Raw genomic sequence first — 19,769 nt, forward strand, 5'->3', positions numbered from 1 at the left:
GTGATATTCTAAACTACCACAATTACTGGAGCAGAACACTACTAAACAGGACAATCTAAGAGAAGAACTCCTGAAAGAAGCAAACTATGCCAATAAATTAATTTATTAAATAAATAAATAAAAGTTTATTTGTATTTACTTTATAGTAGAATGCCGTCAAATACCTTTTCACTATTTCAATAGTTTTTTGATATATATATTTTTTTAAGAAATCCAGATTTCACCTTCCCGCAATTTATAAATTTTTTTAAAACCAAATTTGAAAATTCTTATCGAAAATAAGAATATCGATACTTAACGGTGCCCTAATTTGAATTCAGTGTCACAGTTTTAATCAGCTGTTCTCCAGTTTGACAGTAACTGCTCTGCAGTTTTATGGTCACCGCTCTCGAATTGGATTTTGGTGAATAAGGTGGAGTGCTTGTGTAGTGCTGCATAGCGACAAGCGGTTCGTCGGTAAAAAGAATGAAAAAAGTATATTGTTGGCTTTGATATAGCTTATATATATATTAATCTTGTGACGCGACATGAGCAACGGTCCAAATGATGTTTCAAGCGATGGCCGTGGTCGTGGAGCTGGACAGGCTGGCAGCGGCATAGCCAGCGCCGTTTCCATAAACATTGAGAGTGATGCCGACGACAATGAGTCAACTACAGCTGAGAACGATTGTTTGCTGCCTACGCCGATGGTGCCCTTGTCGACGCTAACCTACGCACAACAAATGGCCGGAACGACGGCCATCAATATGGAGCTTGCTCATACAAATCCGGGACGCAGCAGCAGCTTGAGTGGAACTGGTCCTCGACATAGCAGCAGCAACATGTTATCCTCATTTCTTGCCAGACAGCGCTCCTTTACGCCCACCACGGGCACCAACAACAACACACCCGTGCGCGCCAGTACACAAATGAATCGTCGACTACAACAATCACGCAGCGTTAGTGCCAACAACAGCAATGTGGAGGAGACGCCCGCTGCCCAGCCAGATGCAGTGCGACGTCTTGACTTTTGGCGTGTTAATTTAAACGAGATGTTTTCGCTGTCCACAGCGCCTTCACCAGAGGCGCTGCGTACCTTTATTGCCCATTCCAATTTTCGCTATCAGCCTGCTGCTCGGAGTGCTGCTGCAGCGGCCGTGGCATCACCAGCCTTAGCTGAAGATCAAAACCAAATGGCGCCTACAGAACCTGAGGCTAGCACCAGCACCGCCGGCTCCATACGCACAAACAACAGTGGCGCCATGGCCAGAAGCATTTCATTGCGAGAGGGCGACATGCAGCAGCCGCGAAACAGCTTGGCTGGCAGACACACTGCCAGTGTCATAGGCCTAACAACACCAAGCTCGCCTGGAATACTTGCTACCGTCAGTCCAACTCTAAACGAAACAGCCGATGGTGGTGGTGGTGCTGGTAATGAAACACCGCCGGATCCAGCAGACAATGCCAATGGGAATGGTGCTCACGAAAACAATGTAGATGATGATCATATTGTCACCGACATTGTGGTGCAAGTGCTAAGCCACTTTGTGCGCTATTTGCCCATTATATGCATACTGCTCATCAAATTTGTGCATGATCATTTGCAAGGCATAATCGATCTGCTGCTGCTGCAGACCATTATGTACAATATGAATCGTTCGCTGCGTCTTCAAGTAGCGCGCTTGGCGCAAAAGGACTATACTGTGCTGGTGCGTGACGGTTGCATCTTAATAGTAGTGGTTACACTGCGATTATTTTTGGCCAGCACGCCACCAGATCCCCTGGGATTGCTAGTGCCGCCACCAAAGAAATACATAATCGTCAATGTGTCCAGCCACAGTAACCTTGAGGAGACTCTCTTCCACACGAGCGGAGACACAATGCTGAGGGATGTATCTACTGAAACCGCTGTGCCCAAAGTAATTCCACTGGGCGTGCTACTTTATTACGTGGCTGTTAGCGATTTGCTGCTGAAGCTGCTTACCATACTAGTTAAAATATTCATAACACTGCTGCCCATTCATGTGATACGACTGAAAGTCAGAGTGAGTAGCGTGTAGCGGAATAATCTTGTTTATATTTAATAATATACATATATATTATATTTCAGGCACGACTCTATGTGCTGGTGGAATACACATCGCACTTCTACCGTGCACTATGCCCGATCTCACAATGGTTTATTTTTCTCTATGAATCGTACTCTGGCTTAGAAATCATTTCGGGCGGATTGTTTGCTTCCCTTTACATAGGCGCCAAAATCTTTGAGCTTCTAGAGCGCGGTAAAATGCTTAAAAAAGCAATTACTACCTTCAGGCGTAATATTGTAAGCATACAATATGCTATACCAGCAATGAAGTCTAAAACTAAACAATTCTGTTTGTTCACAGGACTCGGAGCGTCCACCGACAAAGGAGGAGCTTGATGCTGCTGGCTCTGTTTGCCCCATCTGCCATGATTCCTACAATTCACCCATCATTCTCGAGTGCGGTCATATATTCTGTGATGAGTGCGTACAAACTTGGTTCAAGCGTGAACAAACCTGTCCCATGTGCCGCGCCAAGGTCAGCGATGATCCAGCTTGGCAAGACGGTGGCACCACTTTCTTTCACCAGCTTTACTAGGCTCAAGTGTGCCAGCATTTTTTTATAGTTATATGCTTATATATATATGTATATCTTCTCTGTCTTTATATCTATGCCTCAAAGTGTAAATAGTTTATGTTGGCATTCCTTGCAATGCTGCACATTTGTTTATTTAGAGCTTAACAGTTATTAATTAATAATTACAATATTATATTGTACTGCATCTAGTCTTTACTTGCGACGCTTTTTGGCAGCAGCCAATGATTGCGACTCATAATACTCGCCATCACCGCGTGTTGCCTTTTTGTTTATATCGCTGTGACGTTCTTTACTCACAATTTCTTCGAGCACCTCGCTGTCCCCCTTGATGAGCCGTGTGCGTCCTGTGACCGGATCCACTTCTCGGCGAATTTGGCTCTGCCGGCGCTGGTACTCCTCCGGTGTTTCTGGAGCATGAGACTTGCTGTTCATCAACGCTTAAATATGTACACAAGAGTAACACATGAGTAACTGAACCTACCAATCAATGACTACTATTACCGACCTATAGGAATTGCAAAGTCCTCCCCACCGCTACTCTCCTTTTCCTCTTGCTTTTCCGGCAAAGGTTCATTCTTTGGTGACGCTGAGGCCTCTTTAGTCTTATTATGCTTTTTTGATTTCTTCTCTCTACGCTTGGTCTTGTCCTTGTGCTCCTTGCGCTTAGTCTTATGCTTCTTCTTCGATTTCTTCTCAGATTTACCCATTTTCTTTAGCTAAGTCTTGCAGGAATCAAAGAAAAAACATCAACAGTGAAAATTCGAATCGATATACTAAACAGCTGATCAGCGGTAGACAGTTGCAACAACAAATATACGTTAACATTACTTACATTAATTCTCACACTACAATGGTGAATTAAACAGTTAGTAAATTTCTAGGCCAAGCAAAGGACACAACTTTTCTTTTAGTAATTAATAAAAAAAATTGACAACACAATTATCGTAAAAGAAATGTGGCGGCAAGTCGATGATATTTACATTTTGTAAAGTAGACAGTGCTGCGAAACGACATAGATTGTGCCACATATATTTTACAACAGTACGCACACGCCGATAAAAGCAATTAAAGTCGAAAAGAGCCAAACAGAACGCCTGAATTGTTTACCACCTGATTGCAAACGTCACACGGCTAATAATACAACTGCAGACGCTCCTACGGCGGTCAGTAGCCAAACAACCAAACCGTGCTCTGGAAGCACACCACACACACACACAAATACATACACGCAACACCTACGGCAGCGAGCAACCAGATAACAATAACAACATCCAAGCAGAGCAATACTAGCTTGTGTATTAAATATAGCCACAGTCACACATCAGGATCACTATGAGTATGGAAAAGGTCGCAACCAAACAATACGAAACGTAAGTATATGGTGTGTCTATGTCAACTAGGACAAGACTGTCGCTATCGTTTGTTAGGTTATGTTCTAATGCCCAATGATCAAAATTCACTAACAATTTTCTCTCAGAGTCATATCTAGTAAACGCACACTAAGCCAAAATGCCACAGACTACCGTTATGCCGCCTACTTTATTATAACGATTGAGAACAAATTTATATTTGAGATTTCAAACTGGGCGATTAATCGTCCTCGTCATCAGTCTGACGGAAGAGCACATCTGCAGTTAGGGCTTCATTTCTGTCGCAAGTCAGATACATCTGTACAACAGTTTCCCGGTCAAATCCAAGTGCCATTAAACGCTCCACAGCCAATTCATCCTCACTGCTTAGCGGCTCGGTTGGCTGCGATGCTTGTGAGTTATTAATAATGGCCAGAAATTCCTCTTGATTGTTGCGCACTGCCTCAAATGTGGCTGGATCAGCTTCGCTTAAATAAGTCAAAACCATCTCCAGCGTCTCGGGATTCTGACGTATCAATTGGCGTACTTGTGCAAAGTTTGGGTCATTAGTTAAATTGCTTAGCCTAGCGGCGGCATCGTTAGTCTCATTATCATTTGCTGCAATAGGACCAGCGGCTGTTGCCGCTGCCGGTGCAGCCTGAGGAGCTGTCTCTGGAATGCCTTGAATGAGATATTCTATGGCACGCTCTGGATGATTAAAGCTGGCGCGTAAGGCAGCGCGCACTTCCTGCTCTGCATAACCCATAGCCATAAGATTGCGCACGTGCTGCTCGTTTGGGTTTAACGATGGACGCAGCGGGTCTGCTTCAGGCTGTGATTTTGATTGTACTTGAGCTTGCTCTGGCACAGTTGTCGGCTTTGACTGTTGCTGTTCAGTCTTCGCGTTATCAGTTGAAACAACACTTTTCTTGGTCATTAGAACTATGAATCTATCCGCCGATATATTATATTCAGAAATGGGCACATCGTCTTGCATGATGCGTCCGCCATAAATGAGCTGTAGACTTTCCAACGGCATGGATACCTCTGGCAGCTGCACCAAGCGCTGCTTTAGATGCAACACATTCTGCTTATCGTCGTTCAGCTCAACGCTGAGCGTCTTTTGATCCAGCGTGCGTATTGCTAGCTTCATGGCAAATTCAAAATTTAGAGTGACTTACTCGTATAATTATTTGTTTTAAATATTTTTCGAGTCTCAGCTGAGGTAGAAACTAGGAAAATAAGTTTTCCTATGATGAAAAGACTGTTGACGAAATACTAATCAAAAGTGTTATGCCATCGTCATTTCGTTACAGGAAAATCTGGCCAGACATTGTCGACAGTGACGACAGCGATGTGGAAAATGAAATAGATGTGGACAAACTGCCGCCACTTGAAGTGGGGCCGACCGAGAATCGCCTGCAGCACACATACTGTTTATGGTTCTCGCGAAAGGGCACACAGCGAGCCGCCACGGATTATAGCAAATCGCTGCACGTGGTCGGGCGCTGTGCCAGCGTGCAGCAGTGGTGGTCACTATATTCGCATCTAATAAGGCCAACGGCGCTGAAACCCTACCGAGAGCTGAGTCTCTTCAAACAGGGCATCAAGCCAATGTGGGAAGATCCGGCGAATAGTAAAGGTGGCCAGTGGGTTATACGCTTGCGTAAAAACAAAATTGAACGTGCCTGGGAGAATGTTTGTATGGCCATGCTGGGCGAGCAGTTCCTGGTCGGTGACGAAATATGCGGTATAGTGTTACAAACAAAGTATCCGGTGAGTGCCCCACTTACTCTATTATTTCCCGATATCCACCTGGAAGCCCATGCAATGTCAATTTAAATACGTATTTATCTGCCGCGCTGGTCAGTGCTGTGAAACGTCTCAATCACTGTTTCTATCGTCTATCGAAAAGCAATTGAAATATTTATTTTATTATTTTCAATCAAATATCTATGTATATATAGCGTGCCGAATGCACGTGCTCTAATTTTTTTGCAGCTTTTAATCGCATTAATTGCAAGTGCCGGCATCCATTCATAAATGCCTGCGCACGCCGTTCAGATACGAATGAGCGTGGAATGCAGGCGCAGCAAAAATTATGTTCCACAAACAAACCAAAGGCTAGGTGGTTGTTGTTGTTGTTCTACGTACTCGCATGTATGAGTATGTACATATGTTATTGAGCGCTGACGTAACGCAAGTGTTTTTCGGTATTATTTAGTGCATTTTTGAATCTTGGTATTTTTTTAGGCGTCACAACAAAAGTGAAAACAGCCAAAGCAGTCACAAAACAAACTAAAGAAGTAAATAATCCAAGAGATTTTTACAAAATTCTAGTGCAAAATAAATAAAAAGTAAACGTAAATGCAATAAATAAAAACGTGCTGCGTTCTAGCATGCATTTGTTCGCTCAGTCGGTGAGAAAGTGAGAGCCGAGCTAGAGCAACAGACGCCAAGTACTTCTACCAAACGAAGTTGTAAAAGGAAAGACGACCAGCCATATAGAGCGGCTAAGCAAGGTTGTGCTCCAAATTGTTGTAAAGAGCTCCGGCGCAAACGCACTCAATACGGATTCCACACTCAAACAAATCGGGTCTTGCCTTAGCCGGAAAGCTATGCGTGATTCAGATTGACGAGAGCTAGCAACGCGTATGGTGTGCTTTTTTAGCGTCGTGCGCGTAAAACAATAGGCAAAAACGACTCACACGCAAACATAACTACAAATACAAAAGCAAAAAGAAAAAAACAAAAAAGCACTAAAGTCAGCGCAGTGAGAGAGAGATATAGAGTGAGAGCATAAAGTGTATAGAGGTTGTTCGCCACCCACAGCACACGCACACAACGAACGGGCGAGTAAAGCAAAGCGAGTGTGTGTGCCGCCGACTAATACAGACACACTCGCACGTGAAAACAGTGAAAAGCAAAATAACAAAACGGAACGCAAAGAGAATAACGCCCACCGTACAGCGCTGCTCCCCTGTAACACCCGCTAGCGTCCAACGCCTGACGTTACTGTTACCACAAACAACCATCACGTCACGACGCCCCCTTTACGCCGCAAACGCCACGCCCCCGCCCTTCAAAAGCGTAGCGTGTTCGTAGAAACTAAAGAAGAAGAACAAGAACAGTCGCCATTGGAGCCTTGCGCAGAAATCGATTTTTTTTATCATTGCCCATTATAGTACGTGTTTTCGCGTACGACGAAGAGTATCCCAACCTCAACCGAAAATCGTTTCAAACACGCGTTTTGTGAGTGCGTGTGAGTGTGTGCATGAGTGCAAGAGAGGGCAGCGAATAAGATAAAGCCAAAGCATTGCAATTGCTGTAAATACTACGTGTTAATTACTGCAATTTAATATAATTGCAAAAACGAATCTATCGATCGCAAATAATCAAATTCTCAAGTGTTGAACATCAAAATAACAGCAGCAGCTAAAATATATAAATATATTTAGCTTATTAACGTGATTTCTTGTTGCTGATTTGTGAGTCATAATAGCATTAAGCAGTTTTGGTGTTGCTGCTACTTGACTTGAGGCGCTGCTGCTGCTTCTGCTGGCATTCACGTTTGCGTTGGCGCTGCTCTTACTCTCTTTGCTGCTTTGCGTTGTACTCTTGAGCGCAAAAGACCCCCCCAAACGACGTTAACGAAAAATGCGAAAAAGCGACGGCCAAAGAAATCAAATACATACATACAAAAATATATAATATATTACGTGTATATACTACGTACGGTGCCGTCTCGCATCTATGTATATTATTAAAAGCAAACAGAAAATAAAGTGAGGTGCGTGTATATGGCCAAACAAAATAACAGTGAATTGAGCAGCAACTACTAGACGGCAACTCTAGAAACAAACAACAACAATAACAACACACACACATAAACAACAAGCACATGCACATGACTACTTACATGTTTAAACGTATGTAAGTACGTAGTACATATTTATTTAGGGCACGCTGTGCTGCATGCGAAAAACCATTTAGCGGTCACAAAAGTCTACGAAAAATCAATAGTCGCTTTGTAAGGCAGCAGCCAAAAAACGCTCACGAAAAGTAACTAAATAAATAAGAAGTGAGCAAAAAACAAAAGTGAAGTGAAGTAAATGTGTGTGTGTGTGCAAACAAGTTGAGCAACAAATACGCTGCGGCTTGCTGTTGTTGCGAAAAAGACCCAACAAACGTTGACAATTAACGGCTAACGAAAAAGCAATAACAATAACAAAAGCTTACGTAAAAACTTACGCCGCATACACGACGGGTAAACTGCAATCTAAAAGCTCACCGAGAGTTTATCTACAAAAGCAACAACTACTACAACAACAACTGCTTCTTCTTCTTCCTGCTTGAAACGTGCCCTTGGCAGCAGCAACAGCAACAACATGACAAAAGACAGATTAGCCGCCTTGCATGCCGCCCAGTCGGATGACGAGGAGTCCGAAGATGTGGCCGTCAATGTGGATGGCCATGATTCCTACATGGATGATTTCTTTGCACAGGTGGAGGAGATACGCGGCATGATTGATAAAGTGCAAGATAATGTCGAGGAGGTAAAAAAGAAGCACTCGGCCATTCTATCGGCACCACAATCCGATGAGAAGACCAAGCAGGAGCTCGAGGATCTGATGGCCGACATTAAGAAGAACGCCAATCGTGTGCGAGGCAAACTCAAGGGCATCGAACAGAACATCGAACAGGAGGAGCAGCAGAACAAATCCTCAGCCGATTTGCGTATACGCAAGACGCAGCACTCGACGCTGTCGCGTAAGTTCGTGGAGGTCATGACCGAATATAATCGCACCCAGACCGATTATCGAGAGCGCTGCAAGGGCAGAATACAGCGTCAGCTGGAGATAACGGGACGCGCGACCACCAATGAGGAGTTGGAGGACATGTTGGAGCAGGGCAATCCCGCCGTCTTCACGCAGGGCATCATTATGGAAACACAGCAGGCCAAACAGACGCTGGCCGACATTGAGGCCAGACATGCGGACATTATGAAATTAGAGACATCAATTAAGGAGCTACACGACATGTTCATGGACATGGCAATGCTGGTGGAGTCGCAGGGCGAAATGATTGATCGCATTGAGTATCATGTGGAGCACGCTATGGACTATGTTCAGACAGCAACTCAGGATACCAAGAAGGCGCTCAAATATCAAAGCAAAGCGCGACGAAAGAAGATCATGATACTGATATGCTTAACTGTTTTGGGTATCATAGCGGCTGTATATGTTAGCGGATTCTTTATGTAAATTGTTGCAATTACTTAAACTATTTAATACACACACAAACACCACCCACACCCACACACACAAACATACGAACACTCGCATACACTCACTATACATACAAACGAAACAAAGTTAAACTCAATCTCTCGATATCTGTTTAGGATGTTGTGTGCAACCCACCCAGAAATATTTAAAAAAGAAAAGATTATAGTAACAAGAAAATATTTAAAAAAAAAAAGCATTATACAGTTAAGCAGTCCTTGCCACATACACAAACACACTTGAATACTTTAGGCTCTATTATTAATACATATATACATAAATATATAGAGAGATATAACACATTATATAGCTAATTTATATACGATTAGTTTAGAAAGCATTGAGGGTCTACTTATTGTTAGTGGCAAAAGGTGCGCATATTTGTTGTTGTTATATTCGCTAAATATGCGCATAATTATGCTCAACTCACACACACACATACTAACACTAATACACACGCAAAGACACTGCAACTAGTTAATCAAGGCTTTATTCTCATGAACTCTAATTGTTCAGCTACAAAAATAAAATAATACAAATATTTAAAAAGAACAACAAAATACCAAGCAAAAGATTATGAAAAAACAAGCAATTATATATACTATATAGTCTACAATATGAATTACATAATATGTAAACAAAATACAACAAGTAATTGCAAAAGATTTATAACAAACTTATATTGATTAATGCTATAATGCGAAGCTAACTCAAAATGTTAACAAAACGAGCAACAACATACAATATTATTTTAATTTAGACTCTGTACAAAACAAATAACAAGTACAATAGTCTTATAGCGTGCTTATGTGTATAACAAGCACTCTAAACATATGTATTGAGTCTTACACTGTCGGCTGTACACGACTGTGCTTTTTGAGTTTCAATTCCTTTTTAGCAAATACGCATTTAATTTTTCGTTTCGGTTTAGAATCTCAATGCTTATCTTATATAGACTCTCATGGCACATACACACAAAGAAACAAACAAAAACCCACACACCACAAACTTTAATCTCATTAAAAATATAACACTCTCGTTAACTTCCTGCATATTTATTAAATGATTATTACAATATGCATACAAATTATATATAGTATATATAATAATTATAATGACTATTTACCAAAATGCAATTTAATCCAATACGTGTTCATATAAATTGAGAAACATTTAAATACATATAATGCTGCATTTTGAAGCTTGTGGTTTAAGAAACTTGCACTTAAAAAAATGTTACAACACTACTATAAATTCACAGCTGGATTGTTCAGTTTGTTGCGCAATTAAAAATAATTGTAGCTGCGTTTACTATTTCTTTTTTTTCTCGCTCAAACGAGTTGCTGATAATTAGTTTTATGAATAAAAAAACGTCAGAGTTTTATATATGCTTGTACTTTTTCGTTAGACTCATGCACTACACATACATTCAAACACACACACACACACACTCAATAAACATTTGCTTGCAAATTTTATTAACCTAATGTTCTTTTTCTCTTTATTTATTTTATATTTTTCAACTTTTTGGTTTCACTCTCCACCTCATATGACTAACCAAAACAACGCCCACAACAAAAACCACAATTTTGGATTATTAATTATTATTGCATGACAAAACACAAAATAAAATATAATTTTTGTATCATAAACATTTATGCCAAAAGTGTAAAAGCCACCAAAAAGTAGCATGCATACGTATTTGTAGTTGCTTAAGCTATGATAAACTAACAAAAACAAAAAAACAACAACAATTAGTAAATGCATAAGAAAACGCACAAATGAATATGTTTGCCAAACACTACAAAAATATATAATAATTTTGATATAGCAAGTGTTCAGTTATGTAGGAAACTTTTTGCAAATTGTTATCATTAGTTAGCACAACAACAAAAACAAAAAGCCAAAATCAACTAAAAAAAATTAAAGCAAACAAACGAAACAAGGCAACTATTAATAAACAATGTGGAACAAACAAAACTGATTTCTACTTTTCACTGCAACTGCAAGCTCTGCACGTTTTCTTTCAATTGCAACAATAATAACAATATCAACAACAACAACAACAACCTGTACAACAACAGCAACGACAACAACAACAACAGCCACCACCAGCACCAACCTCTTTTTTGAAACATTTATTAACTACTTCGAAACTTCGTATTATGGCAGTCAATCAAAACTGCATTAATTATTGCCCGCATTCAATGTGTTTTTGTCATGCCCAATTGCGACGACGATATAAACCAACAAATATTACAACCAATAATATATATAAACCAACTAAAAATATTGCATAAACAACGCGCCTAAAGTTAAAAACCAAACGATTTTCAACGCGACTCCGCCCGCCGTCCAGCCTCGTCGCAAAAACGAAAAAAAAACAATACTTAATTAAATTTATGAAAAGTGGTTTTATTCGCCTGCACATGGGAGCTGCATTGAAGCCGCCTCCAACACTCTAACCGACCGTTATCTGATTTATTCCCACTATTACTGAGGTGAGTACACATGACTATTATTATTTTGTCGTATTTCTATTTCTGTGCCTCATCTTTGCCTCTGCCTCAATTTGCTCAACGAGTTCCACTTGAGAGATGTATTATAAATTGACTGTAACCTTAACCTCGGCATATTTATGCGTTGCGAGGGGGGAATCTCCCAGTGTGTTTGCTAAGCTGTCTCACATTTTCAATTATATTAATGAGAAGCTTACGCTTCAAAATTCCAGGAATTGAAAATGTTTACAAAGTCAATTCGCATGCGGGTACTCTTTAAAAAAAAAACAAACATAATTTATAATGAATGAGTGAACTGTAGATAAAATTGTGGTTAGGCTTGCTCCTTGGGGAATTAGTACGTATAACTCAGTTCAATGTGATAGATGCCGCGTATACTTAATATTCGATTGTACTGATTTATGAATGAATGATATTTATCTTAATCTCATGAACCATTGAAACTCCCCTCGCAGTATTAGATTCGTTGCAGATGTTTTTAATGAATGCCCGCACTTTGTGTGTGCCACAAACTCAACTTGCACAATTATATTATTATATTAAAAGAATCTTAATTAATGCGCATTATCAGCTATAAATTATTTTGCAATGAGACTAAATTGAAAGTCAATTGCATTTGCGAGTGATTAGTTTATAATTTTAATTGTGCTCGTGAGAGTTTAAATTGAGCAATTTTCAATGGAAAAATATAATTATTATCTTGCTTTCTACACAAACTCATTAGCATTGCTGTGCTTTATTTATTTAAGCTTATTTAATGTCAAGTCAACTGTTTGCTTTGAGCTCTGATCTCATCTGAGACGACTCATGATCTCCCCAGAGTTTGACTCAAGTTGAAGGTGTTGTTCATTTGTTATTTATAGAAATTCATCTTTGCTGCTTGCGTGTGTGCAACTCCAAAACGTTTTTCTATCAATTTTGCGTGCTTTTTATAAACATATAGTATATAAAGCTATATGTCTATGCTTGTATCATGTATCATTCATTCGCCCTCAACTTCCTGTCAGCAACGACAGCAAGTGAACAAACTGACCCTAATGTGACTTTAACATGCATCGGCCCACATTTTACGAGCATTACGCCTACAAACAGTTGAGTCATCATCATCATCAACATGACCCTCACTAAGTACACTAAACAACTAGACAGCAACAACAAAAAATAAACTGACAACACACAGCAAGCGATAAATGAAAGAAAAACTATTTGCATTCAGTGTTAATTGGTTATTAAATGAATAATAAAAAAAACCTCACACTTGCAATGAATCATGGCCATAAAGGCAACAACAATTTCGTTTGATAAGCATTTTTGTTTATATACAGCCGTCAAAAAGGCAACAATATTTATATATAGCTTCAAATGTTATATTTGATAAAATGAGTAAATTAAGTGTACACGCGCTCTCTAGCACTCGCTCGGCATTTGTTGCTATCTTTTGATTGTTGTTATCGTGCAGTTTGCTTTATTTTTCGTACACTCGTGTCCATCAGTTCGAGTCTTGAACATTTTCAGCATACTTCAGTTTAATTTTCAGCTGCATTGCAGATCCCTCAAACCATTTGCTGGCACACTTCCAGTCTTGAATTCAATTTATACCTAGCAAAGTTATTTGAATTTTTATTTTTACGCTGCCGTGCTGGCCAGCTGTGTGTTCGCTCAATAGATTCCACAGTCTGTCCAAGACCATGGCCAAATGTATTTTTGCCATTTCACTAAAGGCTAACAACTCTTGCTTGCCTGCTTGCTTGCTTTGTTTTCTTTGTCGACTGACTGTTGGGCTGATGAGTCATGATGTGAATGAAATGAAATGTTTTGTTGCCTTTGATTGGCTTACAATTATTACACTTTTAGTTAGTCACTCGTTCGTTCGCTCAAGTTTTTGCTTACTTAAACATGCACAGAGCAAACTTTTGACGCGACTGTTGCATTCGTTCTGCTTCAGCAGCAGAGAAAAGTTAAATTGCTGCCTGACGAAGCAAACTTTAATGTTTGAAACTATATTATTTTTAGAGTATAAAACCATTTTAGTCTTCTCGCTTTTGCTAATCAATTGAGCAAAGTTGCTTTGGCATTTATTCTTGTCTTTTTTCCATTTTTGGCTGGCGTTTGCTTTTCCAACCTGCACACTATCGATTTTTACGCTTTTCGGTTGAGCGTCGAGCAAACAATTTTGTTAATTGAAAACAAATTTTGCAAGTGCCAAGGCCTAGAATACACTCCACTCCACACTCATGTCCCCAAGGTCCAATTCATGTTAACAAACAGTCGCACGCATGCAACTGTATAGAAGTTTGCTGAACTATTTAATTGCCCTCATAGGCACATAGCAAAGCGTGGCGTAGAGTACAAATTTAAGTTCTAACTCAATGAAGGCTCTACCCCTATATAGTATTCGTCGGATGTTAAGTAATTCATACAAAGTCCTGCTCAAGATTCTTTTGCTTGAACTTGTAGTTTTTTCTGCTGCTGCTGCTGCTGCTGTTTATTTTTACTTTTGCGGTTTGTTGCATTAAATATACACGAAAAGAAACCTCAAAGCTGGGCCCTGCTGCCAAAATGATTCCGTTGAGGTTCAACGAGGCGAGCCACAGGCCTTTTACAGCTTTTATTTTCGTCACACTTTCTCAAGCGCCAAACTCTTATATATATTTAAAAGTAGCAAGCTCAAGAGCTTATGCGCAGCTTGAAAATAAAATGTATTAGCTCTGCTGTGATTAGCAGTTTTTGGTTTTTTTTTGGTAGTTTGTTGACAATTAAGGCGAGTATACGCCCAACTGCGCAAATTGCAGGCAAATTTGCCAACTAACGTTGGAGCGCAACAGCGCGCAATCAAAAAAAAAAGCTTTAATTACAACTGCCAGGCAACTTTTGCTGCCCAGCGAGTCCTTGCCAAGCGCTACAAGCAAAACTTGTGCCAAACACGAAAGCAATTAAGTCAGTCAGCGTAGCCTAGAAATCCATTTTCAGCAAAACTGCAGCTTTAAACTGCAGCCGAGGCAGCAACAAAAGATTTAATTTCCACTACCTGACAAACAATCAAACAATGTTTTTCGCTTTGCTTTTGTGGTCCGTCGGTCGGTCAGTCAGGCGCTTGTAATGTGTTTATCAGCTCTCTTTTGTTTATTGCTTTTTAAAAGCTTTGCATTTTGCGTGCCTTTCGATAGTTTTTGCTAGCAAAATTGCAAAATGAGTTTGAGCCAAGAGCGTCCTTCGCTTTTATTAATACAAAACAGCCACAGGGGTCTGCAGTGTCTGTTGTTGACTATAAATGAGCTTCTGCTGCTGCTGCACTTTTAATATAAATCATACAGATGATCAACACGCTATGGATAAAAATGCAAATTGCTGCATTCCCATGTCGAATTAACTGTTAGCATAATAAAATTCATAATTGCCATGAATTTGGCAGCAGTTGTGCTGCTTTTATATACATATATAAATCGATATTATAATTGTTTGCGAAGTGAGAACAATTGCTACACTCAGCGCTGTAGCTATATTTAATCCTTTCACGAGCTTATCAATTATTAACGCTAGCTCAAGTTGTTGCGCAAGCTGATTACAAAGTTCTTTATTTGCAGAAACACAAGCTTATGCTTATGCTTATGCTCATGCTTATGTGTGTGGGAGTGGCAGCAGCAGCAGCAGCAGCTTGTATAATAAATAAAAAGTTTTCTTTATTTTATTATAATCATATATTTTTGAATGGAAGCCAATTTGTATGATGTGTTTCCTGAAGCGCGTAGCGTTGTAGTAGTGCCTGTCTGACTGTCTGTCGACTTCCTTCCTGTTGTTGTTACGCTTTGTGGTTTGGTTGGCCATTTTATGCGTTAAATAAATTGAAGAAGACAACAGCGCAAAGCAGCAGAAATGCTCATTCAGATTTTTTTATTGTTGCCGCAAGTTTATTTTACAACTCTCTCAGCTGGAAATCTGAAATCAATGTTGAAAAACACACACACGCTGTCTTATTTTAAAATTCAACATGAAAAAACTTACACGAACACACACAAGCAAACAAACTGTGTGTGTGTTTGTGTGTGTTGTAGTTGTCAAGTCGCAACTAAAGGACGACACGCAAAGACACACAGACAGATGGACCGACACCCTGTTTGGAGCCACATGCGCCAGCTTAACTCAGCATGGTTCCATGACCCTTCAGTCCTCGGTACACTCTGCAAACAAGATACGAAGTAGAGCAGAGAACTCCAAAATCAGCAGCGGCAGCGGCAGCAAATGAAATGCTCAACACTCACACCTACACACACACACACACACACAGGCGCGCCTCTCTGCCTGGCTTTTGACTGTGGGGAATTTTTTGAGTTGGCGCTCAGTCGCGCTCGCATTGCCTGCGCAGTTGCCTCTCAGTTGCGCTCTCTCGCATTCGCTTGCTCACTCTAGCAAACGCTGTAAGCTCTTTTCGCTGTTTTTCTTTATTTTGGAATTGTCATTGCTGCACAGTGTGCACAAAGCTGCAAAAAGCGTAAAACAAACTTGAAATTTAATGTCATTCAATCTAAGCGCAGCTTAAAGCAAAAACAAAATTGCAATGCAAAATTGCTTTCACTGTTTGTGCGCTGCGTTGTGACCCACTGTGTCGTTGTTATTTGTAATTGTTTCCGTTGTTTTCAGCATTTGGCTTGTTTGTTTCTACCAAAAAAAAAATTGTTTTGTATGCCACTGTGTTAATTTTCACACACACAGTATACACAACACACTTGAAAGGGCAACCAGCAGCAGCACAGCAAAATAATAATACTAAAAAAAACAGCAACAGCAGCAAAAAAACAACAGCAGAAATTTTTGTATACCACATGCATAAATATTATTATTGGCTGTAGTTCTTTGCCTGCGAGCGTGTGTATTTATATTTTGGTAAGGCACACACACACATACAACGAGGCCTATTTCCAGGCCTTTAATTGTTGCTGCGCCGAAATAGGCAACGCATTTTGAGCCTTTACTTATTTGTCAGCCCTAATCCCTGTAGAAAATATATATTGTTATTTATACGCTGGCAAGCAGTTTGTTGGCCTGCTATAATCAGATTTAACCTGGTCAGCCAGCCAACTAGTCAGTCAGTCAGTTAGTGAGCTTGGATTTGTTGTTGGCTTGTTGTGTTGGTGTCTGCTATGCTTGCAGCTCAAATCGCATTAACGTGACTTTTGGGCCACGGCACTGGGCCAAAAACACTTGTTTTGATAACACCGTTGGCTGCACTAATGCGGCTTCAACAGCAACAACAACAACAACAATTGTCGCTTATCGCCGCAGGTATATCATTTAATTTCCACATTATTTGTCACTTTGTGTTGGGGGGCGCGCGGTAGAAAGCGCCGAGCACATTTAGCCGGCAGTCAAGTAAACATAAAATGTGCTATTAATTAGTTTTTCCGATGCTACCCAAAAGGCGTCCGCCCTAATGCCAACAAAAGCGCACAAAACTTTCTCTTAGACATATACACAGAGCAGTTAAGCAGAGATAGCAAACATTCATCAGTTTGTCGAATGTTTTTAGCACATGAAGGAACAGTAGTTGTCCTTACAAACGTTTTCAAATGTTTAAAATGCGTATAAATATTGATAAGTTGAGCCAAACTAGCGACTGTTGGAACTTATGTTAATTAAGTGGCTCAAAAACTTGTTTGAATGCTTAGTTTAGCAAATAAAAACAAACTTTATTTGTTGTAATTGTAGCCGTATCAATATTTCGCTTTAAAGCGCAAAATTTTTCAAGGGCAAGCTCATATCAAATTGTTGAACTTTTTTGTGTGTGTGTGACTTGCTTGCTATTGTTATTTGTATATATGTACATATGTTTTTCTGGTTTTATTACTGCTGCTCTGTTGGTTTGGCTCGGCTTGGCTTGTTTGTCACCTTGTTGTTGATTGTTGACTATGTGGCTCTCGATGACGACATTAAAATGCTTGACAGCTGGAGTCAAGTCGCTTTTTGTTGTATTTTTTTTTATCAGCTTGTCTTCATTTTCATGGCAGTGCCGAGTGCCGGGTCCGGGTGTGCCCTTGCTGCTTTTGTAAGCTGCAAATTTATCGCATTTTCTATTCTATATGCCAAGTGGTGAATGTCTCTCAGCTGTTGTGTGTATGTGGTAAATGCAAATTGCCACAAAAACGACCTTTTCACTGAGAGATATACATACTGGCTGCATAAATTTGTTGTGCGTAGCATTTGCTAAACGGCTTATATGCACATATATAATGATGATGTTGCATTAGCCGCTTCAATAGCATTTACGTTCAATCTTCCAGGCGCGGCTTGCTGCCTGTGCCGCCTGCCAAGCTAATGAGTTTTTCATGCCAGCGACAAAAAGAGCGAACAAAAGCGCTTCAAAATTTTTTTTTTAGCGTAATTTATGTGCGCTCGATTGTAGATTTTCATCAGTTGCTGCGACTTATATACAGCGTCTCATACTGTCGACTGTGCTCGTTCTTTGCTTATCATTGCACTTGGTTTTTTTTTGTGAAATTTATTTTTCGCCCCCCCCAGGCTTTGCTTTGCTTTTGGCTGTCAGCAGAGCTTTAGCTCGCCAACTGGGTATAGTAACCAGATTACTCTCAGTCGTCTCTTGCCCTTTGCTAGCGTAGTATTTTTTATGTCAACTTAATGGAATTGTTAATGCCAGGATCGTAACTGCTGTTGCTGCTGTTGCTGCCATGAATGCTGCTTAGCTTTTACACTGCTTATTTTATTTATATGTATTTTCGCCCTTCCTTTTGGCACAATATCATTCTTAGTGTTGACAAGCGAGCAAATTAAATTCTACGCTATTCAAAGGCAGATTTAAGTGCTGCCAGGATACAACACTACAGTGTTGCGCTGTGGCCAGCAGCTCTGGGGCACCATTGAAATGATGAAGCTACTTAAAATGGCATTTGTGCATCATTTATAATAATCACCTCGACATTGTGGCCAACGCCTCGCTTGTGTTCGTGTCCGCATCCGCGTCGCCATCATTAAAAGCGTATTCAATGTGCCACCAACTTTGTGGCTACTTGTATATGCAACATTGTGTGTGTGTGTGGCAATTATAAAGAATCTGCAGACACTAAGGATTAATTAAGCCAACGTTCTGCTAAGCATAGTAACAATTTATATGCCACTATTAATTTACTTATTTGTATTTTTAGCTTACATTAATTTAATCAAGCGAGCTAAGCGTCTGATCAAATTTGTCGCTCTGCGTGCTTATTGCATTTACATTCGTTAGAAGTCAAGCAGTCGACGCCGCCGCCACCTGAGCTGAGCTCTCAGTCAGTGCCAACGTCAATCATCATCAGCATTCGCAGCAAGTTTGCTTTTATGCTTGACCGCCACTTTGTGGCAATTTGTTTTAATTTTCGGGCAAAGGAAAAATATATATAATATATAGCTATATATCAAATACTTAATACAAGAGCAGCAGCATTATTTTCAATGCGTTGCACGCTTCGCTTTGCTTGCCACGCCAAAAAAAAAAAAAAACAAAAAACAGAAGCTAATCTTGTGCCGTGCTGCTCTGGGGCTACTTTCATTTATCGTTGTTGTTTGCATTGCTTTTTGTTTTTTATTTTTTTGTGGGTACCCCCAACAAGCAAACCGACAAGCCCTCAAGTACATGGCGTTTGTAATTTGCTTCCTTTTCGCTGTTGGCCTTTTTTTCCTGCTGCTTACTTTTGTAAAAAGAGTAAGATTGACACGCATACGCACTGTTGACAAACAAAATTATATAAGGTTAACAAATTGTTAAACGTGTGCAATTGTTTTCGTTAAAAGCAGTGGGTAATTATATAACAACATGTGCTGAGAGTCGTAACTGTCTTCCCGTCGTTCGTGAACGGTTCCCAAAGTAACAGCGCGAACTAAATTCAGTTTTTGCACTGAACCATTCGCTAGCTCATGCACGGAACCACCAACTGAGCCAGAAATCCCAACTCTAGATAATGATAATAAAATGTACATGTTGACTTTATGGCGCCACAAAGGCTTTTGGCCCCCATCGTATTTAGC

The 19,769-nt window shown here is 40.2% G+C and overlaps 5 protein-coding genes across 7 annotated transcripts in view; 3 read left to right on the forward strand and 2 right to left on the reverse strand.

The window, feature by feature from the left end:
- The first annotated feature begins 443 nt into the window (after positions 1-443).
- LOC108604800 (E3 ubiquitin-protein ligase RNFT1) lies at positions 444-2,615 on the forward strand. The gene is made up of 3 exons (XM_017994400.1): positions 444-2,024; positions 2,090-2,305; positions 2,370-2,615. The coding sequence occupies exons 1-3, from the start codon at positions 528-530 to the stop codon at positions 2,601-2,603; spliced, it is 1,947 nt and encodes a 648-aa protein (XP_017849889.1). The 5' UTR covers positions 444-527; the 3' UTR covers positions 2,604-2,615.
- A 147-nt stretch (positions 2,616-2,762) lies between these two features.
- Positions 2,763-3,516, reverse strand: LOC108604801 (ADP-ribosylation factor-like protein 6-interacting protein 4). Of its 2 annotated transcripts, none has more exons than XM_017994401.1 (3): positions 3,436-3,516; positions 3,109-3,325; positions 2,763-3,040 (listed from the first exon to the last, which is right to left on the reverse strand). In XM_017994401.1, exons 2-3 carry the CDS (start codon positions 3,308-3,310, stop codon positions 2,796-2,798), a joined length of 447 nt encoding a protein of 148 aa, XP_017849890.1. In that variant the 5' UTR covers positions 3,311-3,325; positions 3,436-3,516; the 3' UTR covers positions 2,763-2,795. The 2 variants fall into 2 exon arrangements, with proteins under 2 accessions (XP_017849890.1, XP_017849892.1); XM_017994403.1 differs by having other exon boundaries at positions 3,109-3,319; positions 3,436-3,505.
- Positions 3,517-3,611: 95 nt separating this feature from the next.
- Positions 3,612-19,769, forward strand: part of LOC108603169 (eukaryotic translation initiation factor 4E type 2) — a 30,802-nt gene continuing 14,644 nt past the window's right edge. Inside the window, exons 1-2 of one of the 2 annotated variants that reach the window (XM_017991726.1) lie at positions 3,612-3,973; positions 5,269-5,728. In XM_017991726.1, the coding sequence (XP_017847215.1) occupies positions 3,936-3,973; positions 5,269-5,728 (498 nt within the window). In that variant the 5' untranslated portion in view covers positions 3,612-3,935. The remainder of the gene's footprint in view (positions 3,974-5,268; positions 5,729-19,769) is intronic. The other variant, XM_017991727.1, reaches the window with a different exon arrangement.
- On the reverse strand, positions 4,129-5,207 carry LOC108603167 (UV excision repair protein rhp23). The gene has a single exon (XM_017991724.1). The coding sequence runs from the start codon at positions 5,103-5,105 to the stop codon at positions 4,194-4,196; it is 912 nt and encodes a 303-aa protein (XP_017847213.1). The 5' UTR covers positions 5,106-5,207; the 3' UTR covers positions 4,129-4,193.
- LOC108603168 (syntaxin-1A) lies at positions 6,431-10,303 on the forward strand. Its single transcript, XM_017991725.1, has one exon. It carries the CDS (start codon positions 8,341-8,343, stop codon positions 9,214-9,216), a length of 876 nt encoding a protein of 291 aa, XP_017847214.1. The 5' UTR covers positions 6,431-8,340; the 3' UTR covers positions 9,217-10,303.

Source organism: Drosophila busckii, chromosome 3R, assembly GCF_011750605.1.
Source record: "Drosophila busckii strain San Diego stock center, stock number 13000-0081.31 chromosome 3R, ASM1175060v1, whole genome shotgun sequence".
Taxonomy (NCBI): Eukaryota; Metazoa; Arthropoda; class Insecta; order Diptera; family Drosophilidae; genus Drosophila; species Drosophila busckii.